Consider the following 27,946-nt stretch of genomic DNA (forward strand, 5'->3'; position numbering starts at 1 on the left):
AGAAGAGACACAAAATGAATGGACACATGTATAGCCTTTTTTCCTAACCCTCTTCTGATCTCCTTCTGTCGACCACCAAACCTACGCAAACGTCTCATCTGCAGCTCGCCTCACAGACAGCCACATTCCTCACCAGGCACTTTGAGCTCTGACAGTAGCCACGGTCTCACTTGCAGGTATGGTAGCTTACAGGCATGTTTTTACTTTGTCATTATGGGATACTGAGTTCAGACTGATGGGCAAAAATGGCAATTTTAAACCATTCAAAATTAAATCTACAACACAAAATGTGTAGAAATTGAAAGCGTCTAAAAATACTTGTTGCACAACTACGTTTACATAAATCTGAAGCGACTGTACTGAACCGTAACAATGTAAGCACACATAAGAGATATCCATCCATTATCCAACCTGCTATATCCGAACTACAGGGTCACGGGGTTCTGCTGGAGCCAATCCCGGCCAACACAGGGCGCAAGGCAGGAAACAAACCCTGGGCAGGGCGACACAGAAGGGATTTCCAGGGTACTGTCATGGCACTGTCACCATGTTGGCACAGGCAGAGTGACTGGACAGAACACAGCAAAACATAACGGAGTCTTGTGAATGAAATGCTAAACTCTAGGCATGTGCAAACTAAATGATATTATTGTGGGTTCATCAGTTTATAAAGACATTCAGAGTTATTTAATGTTCATGAAATACACAGGAAAGAAACACAATCAAAGTAAAAAAATATATACGTACTTTATTAAAGTTACATACCTCAACATAGCCATTTCACTTAATAAGCTGAAGGAAAAGAAGGTTATATAAAAAAAACACCATATTAAGCATTAAAATCTGAACATTATTTAGTACCATATTGTTTTTATTTTAACACTTATTTCTATTTATTAAAAACCCACATCATTTTAAAGAAAAAAAGCATTTGATGCACAGCAGGCTTACCATCTTTTATTATATAACAGATAACCAAACGTGCTTAGCTGTGCACTCAGTTTGTGTGTATATTATATACAAAAACAGCATTTATGTGTGTGTGTATATGTATGTATTATATATATGTATATAAATATATAGATATATATTAATTATACACACACACACATATATATTAGCTAAGCACCAGTTTGGTAATTTATAAGCAACATTATTATTTCAGAAAGATAACAATCTTCCATCTTTAGCAAAATTCTTTCATAAATTATTTTATAGATTTCTCCAGAAATGAACTTTTAAAACATATTCACTTATACCACAAACCTGTCTACAGACAAATACATTATTATTATTTTTTAATACAATTTAAACATATGTCTGTTTGATGAATGTATGGAAGGACTGTTGTTCACAGGGAGTGTGGAGGTGCAGTGCTTAGCGCTGCTGCCTCACCCTTCCATAGTCTTGGCTTTTGAATCCTGACCCGAGTTTGCAGGTGCCTTGAGCATGGGAAAGGCACTATATAAATACAATGCATTATTAATATTACTCTCAATGCCTGCATGGCATTTCCTCCCACATCCCATAAACACGCCTGCCCTGTGTTCTAGATCTCGGACAAGGCCATTTCTCACTCAGCTGGGAGGCCATGATGAAGGACGAGTAGAAGGGGATTAAAGGAAAAAAAAGTAGAGGATTTGTGCTTGTGTGGAACGGAGACCTGTAAGATGGTATTTTGTTAAATAAACAAGCCTTCTGAACCTGTGACTTCTTTGATCCAGTTGTTGTCTGGGGTTTAGGGCTCTCCTGCATCCCCTGTAGGCCAGACTTTTTAATTGGCCTCCATAAACTGACCCAGCATGAACGAGAGTGGGCGAGTGCATCAGTGTGCCCTGTGATGGACTTGGGACGCCATTCTGGGTTGGGTTTTGCCTTGTACCCAAAGCATCAGGGACAGGGTCGAACTATGTAAGTGAGCTAGACACATAGTTAGATAGTTGTACTTACATAGTGATTTTCTAACCTACTCAAAGCACTTTTCATAGACAATGGGGAGCCAATTTAACCACCACCATTGTGCAGCATCCACCTGGAGGATTCAATGGCAACCATTCTTGCACCAGTACATTCGCCATACATGAGCTATTAGGTGCTGAAGGGGCGACAGAGACTTAGGTGATGATTGGGAGAGTAGAATGGACAAAGCCATGGTGGTCAATTTAGTTTGGACATCGGGGTATATCCTACTCTTTTGAAGGATGCCCAGGGATTTTTTTTTTTTAATGACCACAGGTTTTATGTCTCATTCAAAGGGCAGTGCCAATTTGTATAACACTGTACCTCCATCACTGCACTGGGGCATTGGGAGCCACACACATACCACTTGGTAAGTGCCCCTGATGGCCTCTCTAACACAAATGGATATTAAGTTAACGTGATTGGCTGCAGGCAGCTAAGAAATGATAACTATTGTTGTCCTAATGGTATATATTGTGACAAACTTCTCAAATCCACTTAATCCAAACCAGGTTCATTGTAGCAATAGCACTGGGCACAAGTCAGGAGACGTCCTGTAAAGGGCTACAGTCCGATTCGGAGCGTTATATACTGTACTTGTATGATGTTTTATTTATTTGAGTCTTACCAAATCAAATCTGTTGTTATGGCACTAAGAAATAAGTAAGCCTAATGCACTGTAATTTGTATATTTAAACATGTTTTTGAACAATAATATAATAAAAGCTTGAATATAATGAAAAAGTTATATGCTGGGCACAGACAGTCTATTTACAGTACTTTAAATGTTTTATGATAGTTTACTGCTTATCATTAGGGCCTATAAAAATTCAAGTCTAGACCTCATGAAATGTCATCCCACCCACAATTCTTTTCAGCTCATTTTCACTCAAAAGTGAAAGCTGAAGACTAGGTGGGACACAAGTAGCATAGCTGATAGTGTAGCCACCTCATGGCCCTTGGACTCCAGCTGAATTCCCTGTGGTGGAGTGTGAGTGCTCTCCCTGTGTACATGGGGGTCCCACCTGGAACTCCAAAAACGTCCTGTCCAGTTAAGTGACCACGCTAAACTGGTTTGGTGTGAGTCTGCTCTGTGATGTTGCTCTTCTCTATCATCTGAATATTTAAGTCGGCACATACCGCTCCAACTTAACAATATAAGAATTGTGGACGGTGTCCAGTTGTAAATTCAGTGATGGAACTATCAGGTAATTAAAATAAAAACCCACCCAACTCTGTGAAGTTGGGGGCACAAGATTTTATCAGGACAAGGAAATCAAAATGCTTTTGTAAATTTGGTGGTGACATACTTGTGGTGACTTAAAGCGGATTGCACTTGCAAAGGCTATATTTAGGAAAAATTTAATGGAGGATGAACAAATTTGTAATTATATTGTGAACTTTTAAAGTGATTGCCATCCTACGCTCTGTATTAAATATTTGCACCTTCAGGGAAAGAATGTAATTTGATAGCCGTACATATTTTCAAGAATTAAACAAAAATGTTATCCTGAAAAATAAAAATGATTATCTGTATTAGCTAAGCACACATATGTAATTGAACATACTGTACTTCAATTGCAGTATCACAGACGACCAAATTACAATAAACCGCAATATCCATCCACTAATTTTCTAAGTTCTGCAAAGGCTGTGGTTTAAAAAATAAAAATATACACAAGATCTGTGCAAAAGTGAGTCAGGACCTGATTAATACTCTGCTTAGAAACACAAAGCATGAATAACACACTTGTCTGATCAATAACACTATTAAAATAACACCTCATTCACAGTAAAATTATCTGATAAATCGAAATGTATGACTAATAATAGTAATAAAGAAATAGAAATGTACTAAACAACATTTAGTACTTTATCCAAATCAGATGCTCTATACACAACGAAAGGTGCGGCTCCAAAGTTGGAAGTGATAGGCAGCAGGGATGCTGTAAAATATTATAAAAGCAGATTCTTACTGTGAATTATTAAATGAGTTTACATTTTTGGCATACATTCAAACATACAGTTGCAAGAAAAAGTGAACCCTTTGGAACTCTCTGGATGTCTGCATTAATTCTTAACAAAAATGTGAAGTGATCTTCATGCAAGTCACAATTCTAGGCAAATACTCTCAAACTAAACTAAGAACACACAAACCCTTGGGCTTTTCTGGTCTTTATGGAGCATGTTGAGTCCTCATTCACGGTAAATGAGCCTCTGTTTGAATGACTTCTTTAGACGTTAATTGGAGGAAAGTGTTTCAAATAAGGAGATGAGATTGGAAGTGTGGCTTGCACAGATGTCTCGCCCTTCAAATAAAGGCACACAAAGCCTGGTTAGTGGCAAATCTATCCTCCTCGAGAAAGACCAGTTAGTGTGACCCTTGACTCGATCCAAACCATTGTCACAGAACCTTAGAAGATGCATTATAGAGATGCGTGAAGATGGAAAAGGCTACAAAGGAATTGCTAAAGACCTGGCTGTTCATCAATCCACAGTCAGACAAATTGTCTTTCAATGGAGATAGTTCAGGACTGTAGCTACTGTCCCTAGGGGTGGGCGTCCTGTAAAGATCTCTCCAAGATCAGAAAGGGGCAATCCTGAAAGAGGTGTAAAAGAACCCAATGATAACCATGAAAGACCTTCAGAAAAGTCTAGAAACTGTGAATGTCTATGTTCATGTGTCCACTATCAGAAAAACACTGAACAACAATGGTGTACATGGAAGGACCCCATGATGTAAACTACTGCTGTGAAAAAAAAATAAAACATTGCAGCACATCTCAAATTTGTCCAAAACCAACTGGATGTTCCACAACACTTATGGGAAAATGTTCTATGGAGAGATGAGACAAAAATGTAACTTTCTGGGACAAATGCACAGTGCTATGTTCAGAGGAAAATGGGCATTTCACACCAAAACCTCATCCCACCTGTGAAGTGTGGTGGAGGGAGCATCATGGTATGGACTGCTTTGCTGCCTCAGGGCCTGAAGGCCTTACAAGCTTTAAGGGAACAACGAATTCAGAGGTGTATCAAGACATTTTACAGGTGAATGTAAGGGCAGCATTCCATGATGTCAAGTTTAAGAGAGTGTGAGTGATGCAACGAGTCAGTGGCACAAAGCGCACAAGTAAATCAACTAAAAAAAGATTGAAAAAGGAGAAGATTGGTGCTTTGGTATGGCGAAGTCAGAGTGCTGACCTTGACCCCACTGAGATGCTGGGGCACGACCTGAAGAGGGCTGTGTAATCAATACATGATGATGAACTGAAAGTGATTTGTTGGGAGGAATGGTCCAAACTTCATCCTCAATGTTGTGCAAGTCTTATGCTGCCTTCCCTTTACCTTGGATGTTGGAGTTGGGAATGACGTCTTTCCCAGGTTGACTGTATCCCAGTAAAAAATTTGGAAAAACAGTAGAAATGGCTCCAGGAAAAACTTTCCTGTGCCTGCTCTTTCGGAATGCAACTACTGAACAACACGCTACACAGTATTTTCTGTATCCACACACCGTAGCAACATGTCCACAGATAGACGTTGAACAGCGCTGTGTGTACGACTGCTTTAGTGAGACACATAGACACAGAAGCGCTAATAAACCCGTACAATAGTACAGCTTTCATGATGTACGTCACCATTTTGGATTGATGTCATAATCTGAAGCTGGACAAACTCAGACTTGGCAGACCAGCCCCGTGTTTCCAAGTAGGAAATCCAACTTGTGGGGGTGTCCCAGTTGAAAATTCCAAGTAGAAACTTGGAAATTCTGACTCCCCAATTCAAATGATGGAGGTTGTTGCTGCTGGAGACGGATCTACAAATGATTAAAATTGAGGGTTCACTTGAGTTTTCCAGCCTGCACTCAGAATGATTACTCAGTGTGCTCAATGAAGGCATGAAAAGTACAAGAGTGTGTGTGTTACTAGTTGAGTCAGATTGCGTTTGTCTACAATTGTGATTTTTGATGAAAATCACACCACATTTTATTAAGAACTCCAGGGAATTCCAAAGGGTTCACTTATGTTTTCTTGCCACTGTATGCACTTAATACGATTCTTACAATTAAAGGTTTTAAAAGCACTTTGCGTCTTAAAAACACGTTAGGGTAAACTAGAAAAAAAAAGAGTAGGTAAACAAAGCCAGCTTTTACAGTAAATTCAATAGTACTCATAAGAGCAAGAACCTGAATGTAAATGCTTCTGATGTTCTATACAAATTAAACTGATAAGCAAATTAAAAAGTACAACTTTCATTTTAGGAACAGGAGACAGAAAACATACTGACCCAAATTTCCATCCACTGTCAAGAACAGAAGTAAAAGGAGCCAAAGTCAGTCCCGGCTAAATTTCACAGTACTGTAAGTATACATTCAAAGCATTTTGGCCGTTTCTCATTTGATACCATTCCAAACTACACAATCATCAGAACAAAGACAAAGTACATTCAAATGTAAATACAAAATACATCCTTCTGGTTATTTCTTAGATGTCTGGCTATCCTAATGCAAAACTGCAACCTTGTATTTTTGCATTGAGCCTTTAATATAAAAAAACACATCATGCATTTTTAAATACTGTATATAGTATACAGTATATATACACTGCATATGTCTACAAATATAAAATTGAATATTCAAAATATGGTAATGAAATTCTTGACAAATGGCACACTAGTTGCAAGGTCTGACAAATCCTGGAAATCCTGACATTTTTGGACCTGCTTCTTGAAACTTAAGCTTCTTAAATTACTAGATTTAGTTAAAATACCAATTAAATAAAAATCCAGAAACATTCTTTATGGCAAACCAGCAGGAAATCAAACGTTCATGAAATACCCAAATCTGTACTGCCTGTGTCAGTCCACTCTGCAAACGTTGACTCGGAATATTCACCATTGTTTATCTTGTCGTTTACTTCATTCAAAGCATAATAGGAATAGAGATCACGTTTAACACAAGAATATTTTCTGCAAACACAGATCAGGTTGACAATGGCAATTGTAAGGAATCCTAATCCCAGGGCTGAAGTGATAGTAATCCAAACAGTCCTAAAATAGAATATAAAAAAAATAAAATCAGATACATAAGGTCGTATTTAGGCAGTGCATTTTTAATTTTACACAAACAATGGATGTAGTCATTCCAAAATCACTCTTAAAAATATAAATATGAATTCTCAAACCCACTTAATCCAAATCAGAGACTTAGGGATCCTGCAGCAATAAGCACAAAAGAGGAATCACACCAACACTCACACAGGGGCTATATACAGTCGTCAATGGGCTATGTCACATTATGCCTTTCCCAGAGCTTTTCAATCGTAGCCTTCATTGACATGATTTTAGCAAGTCAGAGGCAGTCAGTGGTGTTCTCCATTGAAGTCCAGCTTGACATACCCAGTAACTCGCTCCAGATAGTCTGTGACTCATCCCTCAAACAGGGTTGATTTTCGTCTTTAGTCGCAGGGGTGAGCTTTGTGTGCGTGTGACCTGACAGCCAATGAATTCTCATCTTGAAATACAACACATATAATGCAGTGATGAAGAATAAGGAATGCAGGCGTTTTGGACCTCACAAACAGATGAGAAGCTCAGCTGTCTGATGTCTCATGTTTTATGTACCATTACAGAATGGAAAAAGAAAAAAAAAAAGATTGCAGCATAACTTGCCATACCTGTTCACCCTTCATATAGTGCTGGCTCTGTAAGGCAGCACATTATTGGATGTCTCAAAAAGGGGCCAGCACGACTACACTGATACATCCACATTTCGTTGGTAAATGTGACATACCCTGCGATTATCATGGTCCAGCAACTGCGTTCAGCCAGTCTGACTTATCCTATGACTAGAAGATGTGACATCATCTTGACATAACCCACTGGTGTCAAACTCCGGTCCTCGAGGGCCGCAGTGGCTGCATGTTTTCATTCTAACCATCTTCTTCATTAGTGAGCCGTTTTTACTGCTGATTAACTTCTTTTGCTTTAGTTTTAATTCACTTGACTCAGGCCCCATAATTGTCTCTTTTTCCTTAATTAGTAGCCAAACAACAATGAGACACAAAACGAGCCACCATATGACAGAAAAAACAGAAAAATCAACAGATTTGGAAATGTCTGCTGTGGCAGAATGAGAGCAGCAACAAGCCATTGAATTAAATAACAGGCTTAATTAACAGCAAGAATCAGCTTCTCATTAAGAGACTGGGTGGAGTGAAATTGGTTGGAGTTTGAAATCCCAGTTTAGCTGGTCATCTGTTGGCTCGTTTCATGTCTCATTTCTGTTTGGCTGCCATTTAATGAAGAAACAAATCAATTCAGAGGACTGAATCCTTAAAAACAGGGCTATTGAAATGAAGGGAAAAGGAGTTAATTAGCAGTGAAAACTACTCACTGATTAGGAAAAGGGTCAGAATGAAAACCTGTAGCCACTGCGGCCCTCCAGGCCCGGAGTTCGACACCCCTGACCTAACCTAACCCGCATGTGGGAGAAAAATTGGGAGTACTTAAAGAAACCTCTCACAAACACAAAGAGAAAGTGCAAACTCCACAAAGACAACAACAAGGAGTTGAACCCAAGGTGATGGATTCAAGGGGTATTGGACCAATAAAGAATGACATAAGAACATTTATGTTACGTAGAATGCCCAGTGGGGGGCTGGGCTGTCTTTTGGTCTGGGACCCCAGCAGATTTTGTTTTTTTATTTTTTTCTGTCCACCCTGGCCAACTGACCTTATTATCAGACTAGTGCTGGGCGATACGACCAAAATTCTATATCACGGTATTTTTCAAAATTATACCGGTTTCACGGTTTTCGACGGTATTTTTTCCCATGCACGAGTGAAAGTTAACCACATTTTCCACTCCAATTACTGCAGTAGACTGGCTAAGAATAACGTATTCCACTGCCATGAGAATTGTACATTGTACAAAAAAACATTTTAATGTGCACTCACGTATTAATACAGGTTTGCATGGCCCCATAAAGTGATAGTATTCAAGAGAAGGAATCACATTGCATGACAGTTGCAGTCAAAATATAGAGCCTTTTTATTGAACAAATTTTGCAAACAACTTAAACTATAATTTTAACGACATATCTTCAACCATCCAAAGAGGCATTTAGACTTAGTAAAATATCCAGAGGTGCTTGTCAAAAGTTGCATTGCACTGAAAATGTCATGGAAAAGGAATAAATAGTAAATATTTTTTTGTAAACCAACTACACTTTCTGTTAATGTTAACAATCTCTGTCCACTGACACGTTAGCTATATGGATTGTAATGGCGTTGGTTATCTCGATCCACCACTTGCTTTTTTTTGTTGTAGGCAGTACCTCCAGCAAACGCGTCTACAAGTGACATCTGACTCAAGTGTCCTCTAGCTTTTTCAGTTTTACCTGAGGATGTGGAGGGTGCAAATCTTAGTTCCATACATTCATAGTACACCAAAGCATGTTTGCGGCTAAGGTGGTGCAGCAAATTGCTGGTGTTGCCACCTCCCGGGGACAACTTTAGCTCGACAGCATTTGCAGTAAATAGTTGTTTATCTGACCTTTTAAAACCAAAGTATCTCCAGACAACAGATACGTCTCCTTTTTTTGGCAAAAGTTCTTCTGTGTCATCATGTTCAACTTTATCATCTGCTAAAGCTTCAGTTCTGGAATGTTCTCCATTTTCACCGCTCAATACCTCCACCAACGCATGTACTCCGTTGCATGCGTGTTTAGCGGTGTAGCAGTGAAAATGGTCCCCCCTTAAACAGTTTCCCGCTGCGCCACGTTTCGAACGTTGTTTAGGCTATTTAAACTGGTATTGTGGTATAAGAAAAATCCATATCATAACAAAAATAAAAAACGGTTTTTGGTATGAACTGGTATACCGCCCAGCACTACATCAGACTTGTATTTACAGACTTAATAAAATAATGCTATATTTAAAGACTATACGTCTCTTAACTATACAGCTATCATATGTGTGAATTATTTATTCATTGTATACATCTTATTCATTATTATTCTTTCCTAATTTTAATATGTATTTCCTTTTCTTGTAAATATTTCTTTGACATTTTGTAAAGAACTTTGAGATGCATTCTTTGTATGGAAGTGTGTTATTGAAATAAATGTTGCTGTTATTGTTGGATTCAGATGCAATAGATCTAACAACTGTGCTGCTCTCAAATATCAAACTGTGAAAATTATATTGATCTTGAATGTGTTCTTAAGCAGAACAACAGAAGTATCACTGAAGGCATTCTTCTAACAATGTAGTAAATAGAAGGAACTTTTTATTTATGAATGTATATACTTTTAATGTATATAACTGTTTCCTTGCCAGATGCATTTACTCAGAGGAACTTCCAAGGTCAGCATTGTCTCAGCTCTCTCTGTCTTCTTGCATTGACTAACCTGGCAGTATAGGAGGACTCACGACCCACGATGCTTCAAGCACTGTTCTTTTCTATTTGCAGGAATTGCACAAGAACTCATCCAATATAAGAAACCATAAGCTCACAGAGTTCAGCACCGCCCAGGAAGTCTTGCAAAGGCACTTTGGTCCCACCTTTCTGATAACGGTGCTGGTGGGGCCACGGACCAAGGTGGGATAGAAGTTCACTTGACCTCATCAACAAGTCAGAATCACTTTATGGCAGTCATTTCCAGGCATCCCAGAGAGAAAAAAAAAACAAAATAAAAAACAAGAAGAACCCAAATGGACAGGGGAAAGAGGGATCTTTATGTTTACAATAGAAGAGCCTCAATTGGTAGGATAATTGGGCTCTCTGCAAGGGCCTAGAAGTGTCACAGAGGAATCACCACAAGACATGAATTTCTAGAGCCATACAAAGAGGTATACTTCACTTCAGGAGCCATGGCTCTTGAGTTCCAATTTGGATGAGTCTCTACTAAAGGTACCAAGAGTCCAGTCTACAATGGACACGGAGGTGAAAGTGTAACCCCCCTTATTTATCAAGAAGTGCACAGAAGACAGGAAGAGGCAAGAATGTGAACGGCAAAATGCAATAAAAAATGAGGAGAGGAGCCATCTTGAGTTCTCAATACCCTTTTCTGTGGTGTCCAATGTAGACCCAGAACAGTCAATGCAAGCAGACAAAATGAGCTGTGACTATATATACACTGCCATATACTGCACATACACACACATAAATACTGTATACATGTTGATTTATTTTTCAATTAGAGCACAGTCAGCCAAAGTGACTACCTAAGGGTCACAAAGGGAGTCAAGAGCAGGAATTGAGACAGGAAACTTCTTGTTTAAAATCAAATGTCATAACCATTGGGCTGCTTTTTAAAAATACTACTACTTCATGACGAAATCTTCTCCAAAATTGCGACAGTTAAGAAAAGGGAACACAAAACACATTACAAAGAGATGCCAAAGTCCATGTTTATTGAAGATTGGTAAAGTTGATCAAGCTGGATCATTTCAGTTAACTAGCGAAGTCCAAACTCAAGGATACTGGTGGAAATTAAGAGGAAGTACATTAAAAGAAGGAAGATAAGGAAGCTCTTCTTTAAACAAAGCTTAATTTGAATCTGAAACTACTACATTATGTAGCTCAAAAAGGTGACCCCATTAAGTTAACAGAAGGTTGAAATGTTGAGAGATTTTGTAGTGTTAGGACAGGTGTTTACAGCAAATGTATAAAGGATACTAAATCAAATTTGAGAACAATCTATTTAATATTTCCATAATAAGGGGCTGCACGGACATTTTGTCATTTATCTTTTTCATTTTGCAATTTGATGAACTCTTTTACCACCTTTTAATTTGTAAAGGTGGAAGTAGTCTCTGGGATAGTTTATGCCAAAATCTGAGCTGCAACAATACTGGAACAGTTTTGTTTTTCAAACTGACATTATTAAATAAATACATGTAGTGTAACCCCCCTTATTTATCAAGCTGCCACTCATACACAACCATTATTAAATATCAAGGTAAAAAGTCTTTACATAATTAACCATTACAAGCTCAATCATTTCAACTATAATTATTAGAAATGAGGCTGTTGTTACATGTAATTTGCCGCATGATAACATTAGAGAACTTTTGTTCGGTGCCTATAGAAAATCATCATGATAGATAGATAGATAGATAGATAGATATAGATAGATAGATTGCTCAGAGCATCAGAATTGGCAGTCCAGTCCAATTTATCATCCAGCTGCAGTCCCAGGTATTTCTAGGTCTGCACCCTCTGCACACAGTCACCTCTGATGATCACGGAGTCCATGAGGGGCCTGGTCCTCCTAAAATCCACCACCAGCTCCTTGGTTTTACTGGTGTTCAGTTGTAGGTGGTGTGAGTCGCACCATTTAACAAAGTTCTTGATTAGGTTCCTATACTCCTCCTCCTGCCCATTCCTGATGCAGCCCACGATAGCAGTGTCGTCAGCGAACTTTTGCACATGGCAGGACTCCCGAGTTGTATTGGAAGTCCAATGTATATAGGCTGAACAGGACTGGAGAAAGTACAGTCCCTTGCGGCGCTCCTGTGTTGTTGACCACAATGTCAGACCTGCAGTTCCTGAGACGCACATACTGAGGTCTATCTGTAAGATAGTCCATGATCCAGGCCACCAGGTATGAATCTACTCCCATCTCTGTCGGCTTGTCCCCAAGGAGCAGAGGTTGGATGGAGTTGAAGGCGCTAGAGAAGTCCAGAAACATAATTCTTACAGCACCACTGCCTCTGTCCAAGTGGGAGAGGGATTGGTGTAACATATAGATGATGGCATCCTCCGCTCCCACCTTCTCCTGGTATGCAAACTGCAGACGGTCGAGGGTGTGGCAGACCTGTGGCCTCAGGTGGTGAAGAAGCAGCCGCTCCATGGTCTTTATCACATGTGATGTCAGAGCGACAGGCCGGAGGTCGTTCAGCTCACTAGGCCGTGATACCTTTGGGACTGGGGTGATGCAAGATGTTTTCCAAAGCCTCGGGACTCTCCCCTGTTCCAGGCTCAGGTTGAAGATGCACTGTAGAGGACTCCCCAGCTCCAGCGCACAGGCCTTCAGCAGTCGTGGCAATACTCCATCTGGACCCACTGCTTTGCTGGCACAAAGTCTCCTCAGCGCTCTGCTTACCTGGGCTGCTGTAATAGTGGGTGGGGGGGAAACTCTCTCCTATGCTGGTATCATCAGAAGGATGGGTGGAGGGTGCAGTACTCTGAGGTGAGAGTGGGTAGGGGTGGGCAAACCTGTTAAAGAAGTTGTTCATCTGGTTTGGTCTCTCCATGTCTCTCTCGATGGTGACACCCCGCTTCGAGCTGCAGCCAGTGATGATCTTCATCCCATCCCACACTTCCTTCATGTTGTTATTCTGCAACTTCTGCTCCAGCTTTCTCCTGTACTGCTCCTTCGCCGCCCTGAGCTGGACTCGGAGTTCCTTCTGCACGCACTTGAGCTCATGCTGATCACCACCTTTAAAAGCCCTTTTCTTCTGGTTCAAAAGGCTCTTGATGTCACTTGTAATCTATGGCTTGTTGTTAGCATAGCAGCGTACAGTTCTTACTGGAACTACAATGTCCATACAGAAGTTGATGTAGTCAGCAGTGCAGTCAACAACCTCCTCAATGTTCTCACTATATGATCCCTGCAGGATATCCCAGTCCGTAGTTCCAAAGCAGTCTCTCAGAGCCTGCTCTGTCTCAGGGGACCACTTCCTGAATGAGCGTGTGGTTGTAGGTAGCTCCCTCACTCTTGGTTTGTAGTGAGTCTGAAGCAGAACCAGGTTATGATCTGCTTTCCCAAGCGCAGGCAGTGGGGTGGCGCTGTATGCGTCTTTAAAGTTTGCATACAGTAGGTCAATAGTCCTATTTCCCCGGGTGTTACAATCCACATACAGGGAGAAGGCAGGTAATGTTTTGTCCAGCGTCATATGGTTAAAGTCTCCAGTGATTAGCACAAGCGCCTCAGGGTGCTGTGTTTGTAGTTTAGCAACAGCAGAATGGATGATGTCACCCGCTATCTCCATGTCCGCCCGAGGAGGGATGTAAATATTAACAACAATGACGTGTCCATACTCTCTGGGCAAGTAATAGGGACACAAACTTACGGCCAACAGTTCGATGTCCCTGCAGCAAGTGGAGATTTTGACGTTTACATGTCCAGAGTTGCACCACCTTGTATTCACATAGAGAGCGAGAGCAAATACCTGCTTCCCGCAGGTATTTGCGTCTCTGTCCACTCTAACTGTGCTAAACCCGGGTAGCTCCACGTTAGCATCTGGGATGGTAGTTGTTAGCCACGTTTCACAAAAACACAACAAACTGCATTCTCTGTAGGTCCTGACATTTTTCAGCAGCGCCGCCAGTTCATCGATCTTATTTGGTAGTGAGTTCACATTTCCCAGGATCACAGAAGGCACCGAAGGCTTGTATCGCCACTTCCTCGTTATCCGTTTCGCCTTTAGCTTAGCTCCAGCTCTGCTGCCACAATACGGCCTTCTTACCTCGTCAGGTAAATAGGGAACCACACTGGCGCGGGCATTTATTCTCAGCGCTTGTAGTTGACTACCTGAATAGACGAGTCTCGGCGTGTAAAAATACATGTCCAAGTAGTAAAAAGTGTCCAGGGAATGAGTCCACATAAAAGAAAGTGGTAGGAGTGATCAGTGAAATAGAGAAAATGGTAGAAAGATAAAGTCATATACAGAGCTACTGGAAAGGCTGCCACTCGCAGCGGCACCTGAGTCACAAGCTCTGTCAAGCTCCTTACCTTTTGTCACATTTAATCCTGGAAATGCAAATAAATATAACTATTTCCAACTGTATTTAAACATTGTAACTCTCATACTAAAAGTGAAAATAACATATTTTAAAAATCCTGAACAATTATTAAAATGTAATAAGTGAAATACCTGGTTTGGATAAGTGATCAGCCCCATAGAGTAATTATTATCAGCTTGCTCAGGTACAACCAATCACCTTCCAGATCACATGCCATGCTAAATGGACCTCGCCTGACATCAACCACAGTAGTTCTGATTGCTTCAGAATAAATCAATCTATTCCTTGAGAATTCCACTGCTAATAGTGCATGGCAACCCGAGGAATTCCACATGGATGGATAGGTGTTTTCAAAAAGGCTCCCAGATAAATGTGTGGAAAGACTCAAGTTAGCTGACTGATACCAAAGACTAACTATCCCTCTGAGTACCATTCAGAGCATTACTAAGAAGTGGAAATTGTATTGCACCACCATCACCTTGCCTAGAAGACAGCATCTCTCCAAACTGGATGACTGAGCCAGAAACATATTGATTAAGGGAGCTACCAAGAGGCCAATGGTAGCATGAAGGACTTAAAAATTGTTCATGGCAGACATATGTCTGTCTGTGCATGTGACAACAACCTTACAAGCTTTAGACAAAGCTGGCCTGTATGGGAGGGTGACAAGAAAGAAGCAACTTCTGAAAAAGTGCCCCACTGAGTCTCATCTGTGCTTAGCAAAAAAAAAAAAAAAATCTTTGAAGATACCATGTGGCAAAAGATTTTATGGTCAGACAATCCTTGAATAGGTTCCAGTCCATCATAAGTTGAAAACTCACTCACATGCACACAAGTATATTAGGGGGCAATTTAACATCACCAGTTTACGTAATCTGCATGGATCTGTGTGAGGAAACCAGAGCACCTATAGGCACAGGAAGAACACGTAAATTTCACTCAGGCAGCACCCAGGACTTGAACCCAAGTCTCCTTGTTGTGAGGCAGCAGGAGTACGACTGCGACCAGCACACCGTCCATTTCTTATCCTATTCATCTAGTACATAATCATGGAGGGTTTCCCAATAGCATTTTGTCTGTAGTAAGTAAGAGTAACAGTGGTTTATATGGTGACACAGTGACAAGTGCTACTACATCACATCTCCATGTAACTGTATTCCAAGTCTGACCCTATTATTTTCTGTGTGGAGTCTACACATTCCTATCAGGTTTAAATGGGTTTCTCTGAGCATATCAATTTTCTCTCTCATCCTAAAGTACTAACATTAACTGGCCACTGTATACTAAAGCCAGTACTCAAGTGTGCTTGAGCATGCACTGCAACAGACTAGCCTGTCATTCAGGGCTGGTTCTTGCCTTGTGTCTAATACTTTTAGTAAAAGCTCTGGCTCCCATGACCCTGTATGTAAAAGTGGATGGATTATTCAAACACACTGGATGATCTTTTAACTGACTCATGGTTCATTTTAGTCTGTACTTAAGGCACTATTGTAAATCTGGCACTTTCCTGCATCACCTCTTATCGGTCATTAAATCCTGCTAAGCAGTTACCTGTATGAACACCAGAATATTTTGAGACCTAGTTGAAGCGCATATTCGATAGACAGATATATACAGTATTATGGCCAATGAATTATTATATTTCTAAGAAAGAGATAAATTATTTGTCTGTGTTTGATGGGGTTAATAGCTACCAAGCATTTGATTTTTCACATATGTTTCCAGAATGCTTTTTCCTTTTGACCGAGGTTTGTCCTTCAGATGGTAAATCAAAAAGAATTAAAACCATTAAAAATAATAGCACTACTAAAGCAAGCCTTTAGATTCCTTATCCTTTTATTTATCTCGTATTTGGAGGAGAGTTCTCCTGCAAATACTTTCATTTAGTTCTGGAAAGTAATACTGGGACTTTTATACTCCTGTAACTCCCAGACACATACAATCTGTAATTGAGCACTGAAACTTGTTACACTGAAGGGCTGAAGTCATTAATCTCTTTTGTAATGTGAATACCAAGCTGTTCCAACAGATTTGTGGAATGGCCTTGACACCATACTGCACTGCGGTGTCCATTTTAGAACAATCTCACTTCTGATTACTACCATATGTTATGCTTCAGCATTATCTCTTGTTGGGTTTAGGCCACATCGTTAGGAGGTTAATGGTTAAATCAATAAATATTGCCAATGTCATTTTTATAATTATCTTTTGGTACATTTCTGGTAGATGCATGTTATTTTAACAATATTAACTGAAACAAATCATACATTTTGTCAGAAATACCACATTAGAATTTTGTCAAATGTTTTGTTAACATTTGTATAAATTTATGTTTAACCAATTCCAGTTGTGCCCCTATGTTCTCATGGAACTAATTATTTTAAAGCATTAGCATATATCAATTTATATCCACTCATTATAATTATAAATTCTAGTGGTATTTATTGGTATGATGGAAATTTTTTGGCTTCTTCATTAATGCCTCCTTACATATTCCTTTTTCTCCCAGTTGCAACACAGCTGTTTTTGCAGCTTATTATAAAGCAGTTATGAACTTCTTATTATTTTTCATATTGTGTATCTCCTGTGACTCCTAATGGGGGTGGGTAATGGATGCAAATTGTTACAAACACGTGTAAAATACACACACACACATATTTTATATTATATATATATATTCTAAAACATATGAAAATCTGTTTTGAGGACAGTAAAGGAAAAGGCATCTGTCTGAAATAATCAAATTATAATCTGCAAGAAAACTGGGCCTGAAAAAAAAGTTTTCTCAAATAAATACAACTATTATGTGGCCTAATAAAGCACTACATAATTCAATAATAGTAGTTATTTTTACACAGTTGTCAAACTGCTCATCTATATATCAACCAAGCAGGACGCTGGACACGCAGTATGCACATATCACATCTGGTATCAAGTGCTCCGCTTCATAAAGCTAGTGTTCATTGTTTATAACAAGAATTTAAAATTGGCAAGTAATCATTGATTACAGTTTCAAGAGACTAAATAACAGGGAAGTGTCCAATTCATGTTTTAAGTTTACTAAAATTTACATGGTCAAATTGTTAGGCTATCTAAAGATTAATGTAGTGGTACCTTTGTGTCTTCAGGTTAAAAATAAGACCCACACTATGTAGTACATAAAGCCTGTGGCAATGTTTTTCTTCACCACAGCAAAAAATATCATTAAACTGAGTTTAACTTTTCCCACCTTGTCCCTCCTTCTGACAGCTTTTCCAAGGAGCAGACACAAAGTAACTTAAATGGCTGAACGAAAGAGAAATTAGCTAGTAAGTTTGGGAAGGCAGAATTGCTGTTGTCTTTGGAGGTGATGCCATCAATGCACCATTAACTGGCTCAAGAAAAGGTTCAACGCTCACGGGGATGGAGCTTTACAGAAGCAGGACTGTACAGAACTTCAATATATTTTTTTTCTGTACTATACTGGATGATATAAAATCACATACACAAGAATACAGAATAATAAGTATGCATTAAATAGAAAAATAAACTGTTGTGCAAGAAGTAAATTCTAAAATAAATTTAAGAAGTAATTTTTTGACACATTTTCTTTTTACAGGCAATGTGCGGAATTAAGTGGTAAGGCTCACAAAATGATTAAAAATATACTAAAGGGACAGGGCATGACTGATTATGAGGGAGTGCTACACTTCCTTGTACAAACAAATTGGGTATCATGTGGCAGACAGTTAGCTAAACAGGTAGGCAAGCATTTTAAAACAGACCCAAACCTGAAGAAAAATGTAGTTTTAAAGAAGTATTTGTGAAAGATGGGGAAATTAAAAGGCTAAAATGTTTTGTTAAATAATGAGGAAAAAAAACATATGGCTATAAAGAGGTTAATGAAAAAATATAATTTCAGAAAGAAAACAAAAAAGATGTTGTAAGTATGTTGTGACAGAGCTCACCCACCTCTATTATGTAAATGTAAAATACAAATCATGGGATGTTTCATGGAAACTCAAAAATGCACCACTCACACAACAATGTATACTGCAATAGACAAAACTAGGAATTAAACAAAACAAAACTAGACTTGATGTTATTTTGGAAGAATGAAGTGGATAGGAGTGAGCTTTGTTGGGCTGAATGGCCTGTTCTCGTCTCGATTGTTCTAACATTCTAATGAAGAAAACAAACCAGATGCGGCCAAAAGTATTGTCACCCCTCCACTATTTAAAAAAAGAACCACAATTTATGGTGAAATAAACTGAACAAAAGTAGTTGGCATTACCCATGCGAGCACACCTGAACTAAGCCAAGGGGATCACCGGAAATGGTTTTTGAAAAAGCCAAAGGGTTCTTGTGTCTTTCGCCAACTCAGAAGATCTGTTACCCCTGGCTAACCCCATCTACTTTTCTATCTGTTCCCACTCTCACCTCTGTTCCACTTAAAAGAATTTGGATCACACTCGACCTGTCCGTGACGATACTCGTTCTGATAGTATCATGAAAAGGCAATGTCAGCAGTGTCCTTCTGCTCTTTGGTAATTTTACAATCCAGCGTTAAATGCGATTTTCTCCCACTTGAGACCTCCACCTCTTTTTAGTCCTCTTTTTGTTTTCTTTACAGTAATGTATTCTAGTTGAAAATTATAAAGCCATAAAGTATAAAAGTACACCAAAAATAGTAGCCTTTCTTTAGGCCATATATCAGAAATAATTTTCACTCGTAGGTGCAACTGTTAGGTAGACATCTTAGAAATAAAATATTTGTAAGCATATCGCCTTACATTTCGAAATGACCAAAATGTGTACAGAAGGGCCATTCATAATATAAAACAAGCTTTCAAAAACCTGAACAATTACTGAGTTGTTTAGATTCTGTCTGGTGCCTACACAATTTCAGTAACTTGTTTTCAGCAAGCATTAAACCTTCAATATTTTCTTACAGGTCTACTTCTCAAGTGAGAATTTAAAAATCTTTTCATTATGTGAATTTAGTTGAAGACTTACTCTGAAAAGTTAAACGTCTGCTTCTGTAAAACAGGACTGTTCTTCCAAGTTTGAAATGATTGTGAATAAAGACACTGAGCAGCTGTGAACACAATATGACATTTTGTTACTTATCAGTAGTTTCTTGTAAAAGAGGAGCATCTACTGTACTTGAAAATTAATATTCAGATCTGTTCAGCTAAATATGGAAGACATGCCAACAAATACTGTAAGTCTAACTACATTATACATTTCTACATATACAGTGCCTACAAAAGGTATTCATTCTCTTAGATGTTTTCACATTATTGTAGAACATTTAATTACAGAGGATTTGATCTTATTGACACTGATAAACAGAAACAAAAATCTAATGTCAAAGTGAAAGCATATCTCTGCATAGTGATTTAAATTATTTATAAGTATAAAACACAAAATAATTGATGACATAAGTATTCATCCGTTTCAAGTCAGTATTTAGTAGATGTAATTTTGGCAGTCACAACAGCCTTGAGTCTGCGTCCACAGGTCCCTTTCTCGCTGTCTCTATTAGCTTTGCACATCTCGACACTCGTTTTTCCCCCCATTCTACTTTGCAAAACTGCACATTTCTGCCAGGTGTCATTGGATTATAAGTGAGCAGTGTTTTTTCAAGTCCAGTCATGAATTCTAAATCGATATGAGATCTGGACTCTTGATTCAGCCACTCCAGGACATTAACATTGTTTCTTTGAAGCCATGCCTGTATAGGTTTAGCTTTATGCCTAGTGTTGCTGTCTTGCTGGTCTTCTCCCAAGGTGTAGCTTTCTTGTACACTGCGTTAGGTTCTTCTGCAAGATTTCCCTGTATGTTGGTGCATACATTTTACCCTCACAAGCCCTTCAGGGCCCACTTGCAGAGAAACAACCCCACAGCCTGATGCTGCCACCACCTGGGGTTGGTGTATATTACATAATGTAGTATAACATGGTGTTTAGTCTGATGCTAAATTTTGGTCTTATCAGAAAACAGAACCTTCTTCCAGCTGACTTCAGGGTCCTCCATGTGCCTTCTAGCAAACTTTGCAAGCTGTGACTTGTGAAACACTCTGACAACAGTTGTTGTCTGCACAGACTCTCCCATCTAAGCCACTGTGGGCTTATAATTCCTCCAGAGTTCACATAGGTCTCTTGATGTCCTTCTTCAATTGTCTACTTCTTACACAATCACACCCTTTCCATTTCTTAATGGCTAATTTAACTGGTCTCCAAGGGATATTGAGTGATTTGGATATTTTCTTGTCTCCATCCCAACTTGTGCTTTTCAATTTCCTTTTCACGGAGTTATTTGTTGTGTTCTTTTGTCTTCATTGTGCAAGTTAGGTCAACATACTTACTCACCTCAAGTTGGACCTTCCACATTCAGGTGCCTTTAAGCTACAATCAATGGAAACCCCGGACAAAAGATCCCAACTGAACTAATCGTGTGACTTCTAAAGCAAGCTGGCTGCAACAGTGATGATTAAGTAGTTTCATATTAAAAGTGGGTGAATACTTACATTATTACTTATTTTGTTTTATATGTGTAATTAATTTAGAACACTTTGCAAAGATATGTTTTCACCTTGACATTTAAGTCTTTTTCTGTAGATCTGTAATAAAAATGGCAAATTAAATCAATTCTAATTCAATGTTATGTAACAATAAAATGTGAAAACTTCCTAGGTAGTGAATAGTTTTTATAGGCAATGTATCAATAAGCCATTTTGCCACAAAACATTTCCAAATATATACAAAGTATAAAAATTTTATTTAGAACAGTGTAAAATTAATCTGAAACCTGATCCTTGCATAAGATGCTGCACTTGCAAGTGGCTGAGTAACCTGCTACGGTCAGCACACCAACAGTTGCCTTGGGAACAAGACTGAATGCTTTATCTTTACACATCAATACCCTGTTGCACACTAGAAAAAGAAGGTGATGTTTGTCTAAACACACTGAAACATTCAAATATGAACATGTAACATTGTTTTCAAATTTTGCATACATATGCAGAATTAACAAAATGTATTTAATGTAGAAAATTAGAATAGTTACCATATTACAATGGAAAGATTTTTATTTTACTTATAAGTATATAGGAGAAAATGATGGCTATCATGTATAACTAAGATAATTATATTTACCCAGTTCTAAACTGTCAATACATTGCTAGTCAGTAATGTCTGACAGTAGTGGATATACAAACAAAATTATTTAATAGACAACCTTCAGTCTCTAAAGTTGCTTTATAACCAGTAGGGTCAAATTCCTTTTCAATTTTGACATCCCAGCCCTATCCATATCAATTTACCTCGCTTTTCCATGTACTGCCTCACCAATTATAGTGAAATGTGAACTTTCCAACACTCCCACTCATACACACTGGTACAGTTTACATTTACGAATCAAACTAGTACTCATGTATTTGAAATGTGAGTGGAAAAAACAATGTAAGACTGCTCAACACAAGCAGTGACCAGGTCAGAATTGTGATGTGGAAACCCTAACTACAGTGCCGCAACATTGCTGAATGCATAATCAGGTTATTTACTTGCCTATTTCAAAGGTGCCTTTTCCCTTATTACTTTGTATTTCCATCCTACACTTGTCTTCAATATTTAAAATGAATGTAAAAGCACCATTTACTACTGTTAGTATACTCCAGTTTGTAACAATGGCAGTGGAGATGAGGAAGAGCATAGAAAGATGTTGGAGTACTTTGTTATGTGGTGCAGAGACTATCACCTGTAACTATGCACTGCCAAGACAAAGAGTTGGTGGTAGACTTCCAACATGAGAGGAAGCCACTAAGATTAGCCAGAATGACAGAAGAGGAGGCACATCTGAACAGTACACATTCATGGTTACTGTGATGTGCACACAATATAATGAAATTCTTACTTGCATGTCTCCCATACACTAGTGACAATGACACAAAAATAAAAAAAAAATACCATACAGTACCTCAAATGTAGCATATTACATATCTATCTTTCTATCTATCTGTATATACTGTCACACACATGTGCATGGGAGACAGTTTATGGGCTCAAATAAATGTATTTCCCCACCAGACCTGTAGTTGGTGCTGCCCTCTAACTCTCCCTTTGTCCTGCAGAACAACACAAGATATCTCAGCCTAATTCCTCTTCTGGTCCTCAGAATTTGCCTCCCAATACCATCACTTCCTTTTCCACCCCTCAAGATCCTGCCTTACCATGATGTCATTTCCTGTTCGGGTCCCCAGGATTCCACCCTTTAATCTACATCACTTCCTAAACCCACCTCTTCCTGTCTTTTGTTTGTGGGTGTGTGTATATACGGTATGTATATAATATATATATATATATATATATATATATATATATATTGCATAGTTTACTGTCAAATAATGCAAAGAGTACGCGACACGTGTTTCGCCCTCACTTGGGCTCATCAGGTGTACACACTCTACACACTCATGTATTATATATATATATATATATATATATATATATATATATATATATATATATATATATATATATATATATACTGTATAGGCCATCTTGTAACCTCAGTCTGGAGAAGACTTTGTATCAATCTCTTTTTTTTTTGCTTGTGTGACAAGTATACAGGGTGGAATCTCCAAATCTTTATGCTCTCTTGTGTCTCTATATTTTACAATACACATCCACACACAATATACTGTAACTAAGGGAACATGTACCTGTTATTATGAGTGAGTGTATAACAACCTTGTAACCTGTAGAAAGAAACTGTCTCTGAATCCAGTGGAAAACACAGACCTGCTATGAGAGGGTGAGAGCAGACACTTCTTTCTGAGGATGCAAAGGCCCCTTAACATAGGTAACAAGTTGATGGAGATGTTTTACTAGGCAATAATGGTTAGCATGCTATTCTATCCTGTAATCTGCTGGGGTATAACACAATTTCAGAGAATACTAGATGACTGAATAAACCAATCATAAAGGACAGCTGTATTATAGGAATGACCCTTGACTCTTTAAAGACAGTGTTAGAAAAGACTCCACAATGGGTAGTTCTAGGGTACCTTTAGCCACTGGCTGATCCCACAACAGTGTGATAAGAGGCATTACTAGGGCACTTTTTGGGTAAAGCCATCAGAATGTATTGTTTCTTCCTATTCTTTCTGTCTTCACCCTCACCACTTAAAATAGACACATTGGCAGTATACACAAAATATACTTGGTGTACATTAGTGTATTATACTCGATCCTATATTTATGTAATAGTATGCATTTGTTTTTACTGTCATACATAATGACTTTATATTCTATATTGCTGTTGAAGCAAGTGAACTTCCTCTTTAAGACTAATAATGTAATCTATCGTAGTGCCTTTCACATCTTTGTGTATATCTGTCTATGTCCAAATGACATGATAGATAGATAGATAGATAGATAGATAGATAGATAGATAGATAGATAGATAGATAGATAGATAGATAGATAGATAGATAGATAGATAGATAGATAGATAGAAAGGAATATTATTAATATAAGAAAACAGACATCTTCAGAAACAGATTTATGGTAACTTACTTCTGTGTAATGTTCTGTTCAGTTGATCCAGGTAGGATGCATTACATTTTCCTGTTTCAGGATGGCACAGACAAGGATGATCACATTCACAGTTATTTTTGCAGGACTGGCCATAGAATCCTAAAGGGCATTCTGTGAAAGAGAATACCAAAAATTAAATTTCAATCATACAAAATGTATATTTCCAAAATACATACAAAAATACAAATACACCGTGCATTTTCTATTTTATAGATAAGACATGAGCAGGATCTGTGAGCCAGGACTGCCTGCAATATCAACAATGATGCTTGACTAATAAGATGTATTGTTTAAGCATAACCTCCCTTGATTTGTACTTGACATATCATGCTATGTAACCTAATGTCCTATTAGCCTGCTTGATCACTTCTCTACTCTCAAGACATGATCAATAATTAATAAGAGCTATTGGATTAAATCTGCACTTATTATTGTTCTTCTAAATTCACTGTGGCTTATTATGAATATTGAAAATATAATTACCATCACTGCAGTTAGCACCCATCCATCCAGCATCACAGACGCATCCACCTTGAAAAAAGGAGATTACTCTTAAAATTTTTCATATGACTATCAAAAAGTTTATTTGACTCGGTTATAGCATCTTCAAACATATCAGCAGAGGACAGATACTGAGCATTACAATATGTTGGGCGTATACTTTACACCCATCCATTTTATATAATCTGTTTTCACTTTGTACAGAGTTGTAGGAAGCCAGAGTTTATTCCAGCAGCAATGGGTACCACATTTGGACACCAGTCCATCACAAAGAACATTTCACTTACTCATACAAGGCTGCTATGCAACCTTATATCATGGTATTAATTGAGGGAAAAACCCGTAACATTAAGAGGAAACCAGCATGAAAAAATATGCAAATTTTGAATATTACTGTTGTGTCTCCTATTATACATGCAACTTACAAAAAAAATAAATATCATCTGGTACACTTTGCAAAATTACAACATTTTGAAAAATTCTTTTACTCTAAAGACTACTTAAAAGACTATCATGGGGCTTCCCACTATTTACTTACTGTATCAGAGAGTAACTCGAACAACATGAATAACGTATCATAACTTAATTAAAACAAGTTTGTATGTATAATTCTGCTGTGAACAAACTTCATATTGCATGTTACAAAATGAATATCAGGAAACCAAAAGATTCAGTCAGCTTTTACTCACTTGGTGAACAGTAGCCATGGCCATCACAGAATGAAGGCTGACAGTCCAGGGTATCGCATGCAGGGCCTTTCCAACCCTCTGTACATTGGCATTTTCTATACATGCAGACACCATGCCCACTGCAGTCTTCTGGATCACATGGAGGCTCATGTACACATATGACAGTGGAGATTTTTCTAGGGCACCTCCACATAGGATTTGGACTGCAATGTATTTTAATAATACAAATGAAAAAAAAGATCACAGACAAATACATTTTGGCTTGTCATTTTAGTTCATTCTATTTACTGCACCTGCATTCCAACAATAATATGTTTGAGTACTTGATAATTAATGCAAATAAAATTTTCCTAAAATCACTATAAATAATGCACCAATTTTACAGACACATACAATGAAACATTCTTCATGAAGCACAGTTACTTCAGTAATGGTTACATTTAATAAGGGGCAAGTGTGCATAATTAACAAACATATTCATGGACAGCCACTGAATCAAACATAGTAAAAGAAACAAACATGGCACTTGTTAGTATATGTACTCTGTTGCATTACAGAAAAGGAAAACATTTCTGTCTAACCCAAGATAATAATTTGCAGGACAGACAGTTGTGAAACAAGAACGACTAAGAGTGAAATGTCGTGGGGAAAGTTGCTATGCTGAAGAGCATTAGAAAAAAAAGAACAGGCCACGCAGCCCAACATAACTTGCCAATCCTATCCACCTGATTTCTCCAAAATAATATTAAGTCAAGTTTTGAATGTTCCTAAAGTCCTACTGTCTACCACACTACTTGGTCACTTATTCCATGTGTTTGTGGTACTCTGTGTGAAGAAAAATATTCTGATGTTTGTGCCAAATTTACCCTCAACAGTCCCCATTGTGTTACAGAATAATACAAATCTGTCCTTGTTCTCCTTATAGATGCAATATTTTAATAGTCATATTGATACTGGTATTTTATTAATTTATTCATTCATTTTCCAAATGCAGAGCACTCTCACAAACACACACTCACACTCATATAGAGACAATATGGACCCAGCAATCAACCTAAAACAAACAAAAAAGCAGTACTAACAGACCTCTCATTCAATAATTTGAAAAAAGAAAAGTAAATGTCTACAAACAAAAGAAATAGTTATATCACATATATATTTTACATGGTGAACAAATTTCAAATGATTAAACAAAACACATAAGCAACAATTAGTTGTTCACAAATCTGATGGAGAAGCTGCACCTACTGTGCTGGAACCCAGTTTTTTTTTTTTTTGCTGAAAGAAAAAATGAAAACTCAGCAACTGCCTTGTCTCACATACCAGTGATCTGATGGATAGCTTGCGAGAGAGCCATTTATAACCAGAGTAGCAGAACCACCACCATCAAGGTTAATGGCATTAATCACACCTTGCCCTTGTAAAAACTTTGCCAGTTCCCATAGGCTTAACCTAAAAGAAAATTAAAAGTAAGAATGTCTTTTTTAATACATGCTAATTAAGTGGAACCACACAACACATCAGTGTTACTCTTTTTCCTTTGGGATCATGAAATATACCTACCTGTCCAGTGATCACATCAGACCCAAACTAAACATGAGTCACAGTTTAGTTTAGGTACACATACATTATAAACCAGTTATTCACATTCTATACACATTTTCTATCTATCTATTTGCTATTAAGAATAATAAATTATCACTAAAATAATTTTAGCATTCCAATCCCAGTTTATGCTGTTGAGTTCCAATAAAAATATATGCAGGCACAGGGGGTAAAATATAAAAAATATTACATAAATCAAAAGATTTTCACTTTCTAACTAAAAATATGGCTGGAACAAAACCCTGCCACCTTTGTGGTTCTCTAACACCAAGACTGTGCACTCCTGTTTAAAACAACCCCACTCCTGCAATGTCTTCAGCATATTGTAAAATGATTATTTTATGAGACTTGACTGGACATTTTCTATAATTTTTGATGTGTTTTAGTAAATTTAAAGACTTTTCTAGCCCATAGTTCCACATCTGCTTTTAAAGGCACTATATCAGTGTTTCCCAACCTATGTACTGTGTCCCCCTTGTGACTACAGGTTTTTGTTCCAACCAGATTCCTAATCAATGACAACACCTGATAGCACTGATCTCATTTAATTAGCTGGTATTAGTCAGTCAGTCATTATCCAACCTGCTATATCCTAACACAGAGTCACAGGGGGTCTGCTGGAGCCAATCCCAACCAACACAGGGTGCAAGGCAGGAGCAAACCCGGGCAGGGCCCCAGCCCACCGCAGTAGCTGGTATTATTTTTCTTTTATTGTACATTCAGAAAAGCACAGCAGCATGATTTTTACATTTATAAGACATTTAGAAATATTTCTGCTTTTGCTATAGATTTAAATGCTTTTCTGCTCTCTTTTGTTGATTTTATTATATTTTGCCCTTGCTCTGTGCAGTTTTTCC

At 38.1% G+C, this 27,946-nt stretch overlaps 1 protein-coding gene across 1 annotated transcript in view; it reads right to left on the reverse strand.

Annotated features, from left to right (window-relative positions):
• Positions 1–2,541: 2,541 nt before the first annotated feature.
• nagpa (N-acetylglucosamine-1-phosphodiester alpha-N-acetylglucosaminidase) overlaps positions 2,542–27,946 on the reverse strand; it is a 41,493-nt gene continuing 16,088 nt past the window's right edge. The window contains exons 5-10 of the mRNA XM_028817613.2: positions 26,808–26,936; positions 25,485–25,687; positions 24,778–24,825; positions 24,274–24,405; positions 19,709–19,790; positions 2,542–7,008 (exon numbers count right to left, since the gene is read on the reverse strand). Of these exons, the coding sequence (XP_028673446.1) occupies positions 6,786–7,008; positions 19,709–19,790; positions 24,274–24,405; positions 24,778–24,825; positions 25,485–25,687; positions 26,808–26,936 (817 nt within the window). The 3' untranslated portion in view covers positions 2,542–6,785. The remainder of the gene's footprint in view (positions 7,009–19,708; positions 19,791–24,273; positions 24,406–24,777; positions 24,826–25,484; positions 25,688–26,807; positions 26,937–27,946) is intronic.

This window comes from Erpetoichthys calabaricus, chromosome 13, assembly GCF_900747795.2.
Source record: "Erpetoichthys calabaricus chromosome 13, fErpCal1.3, whole genome shotgun sequence".
NCBI classification, from domain to species: domain Eukaryota; kingdom Metazoa; phylum Chordata; class Cladistia; order Polypteriformes; family Polypteridae; genus Erpetoichthys; species Erpetoichthys calabaricus.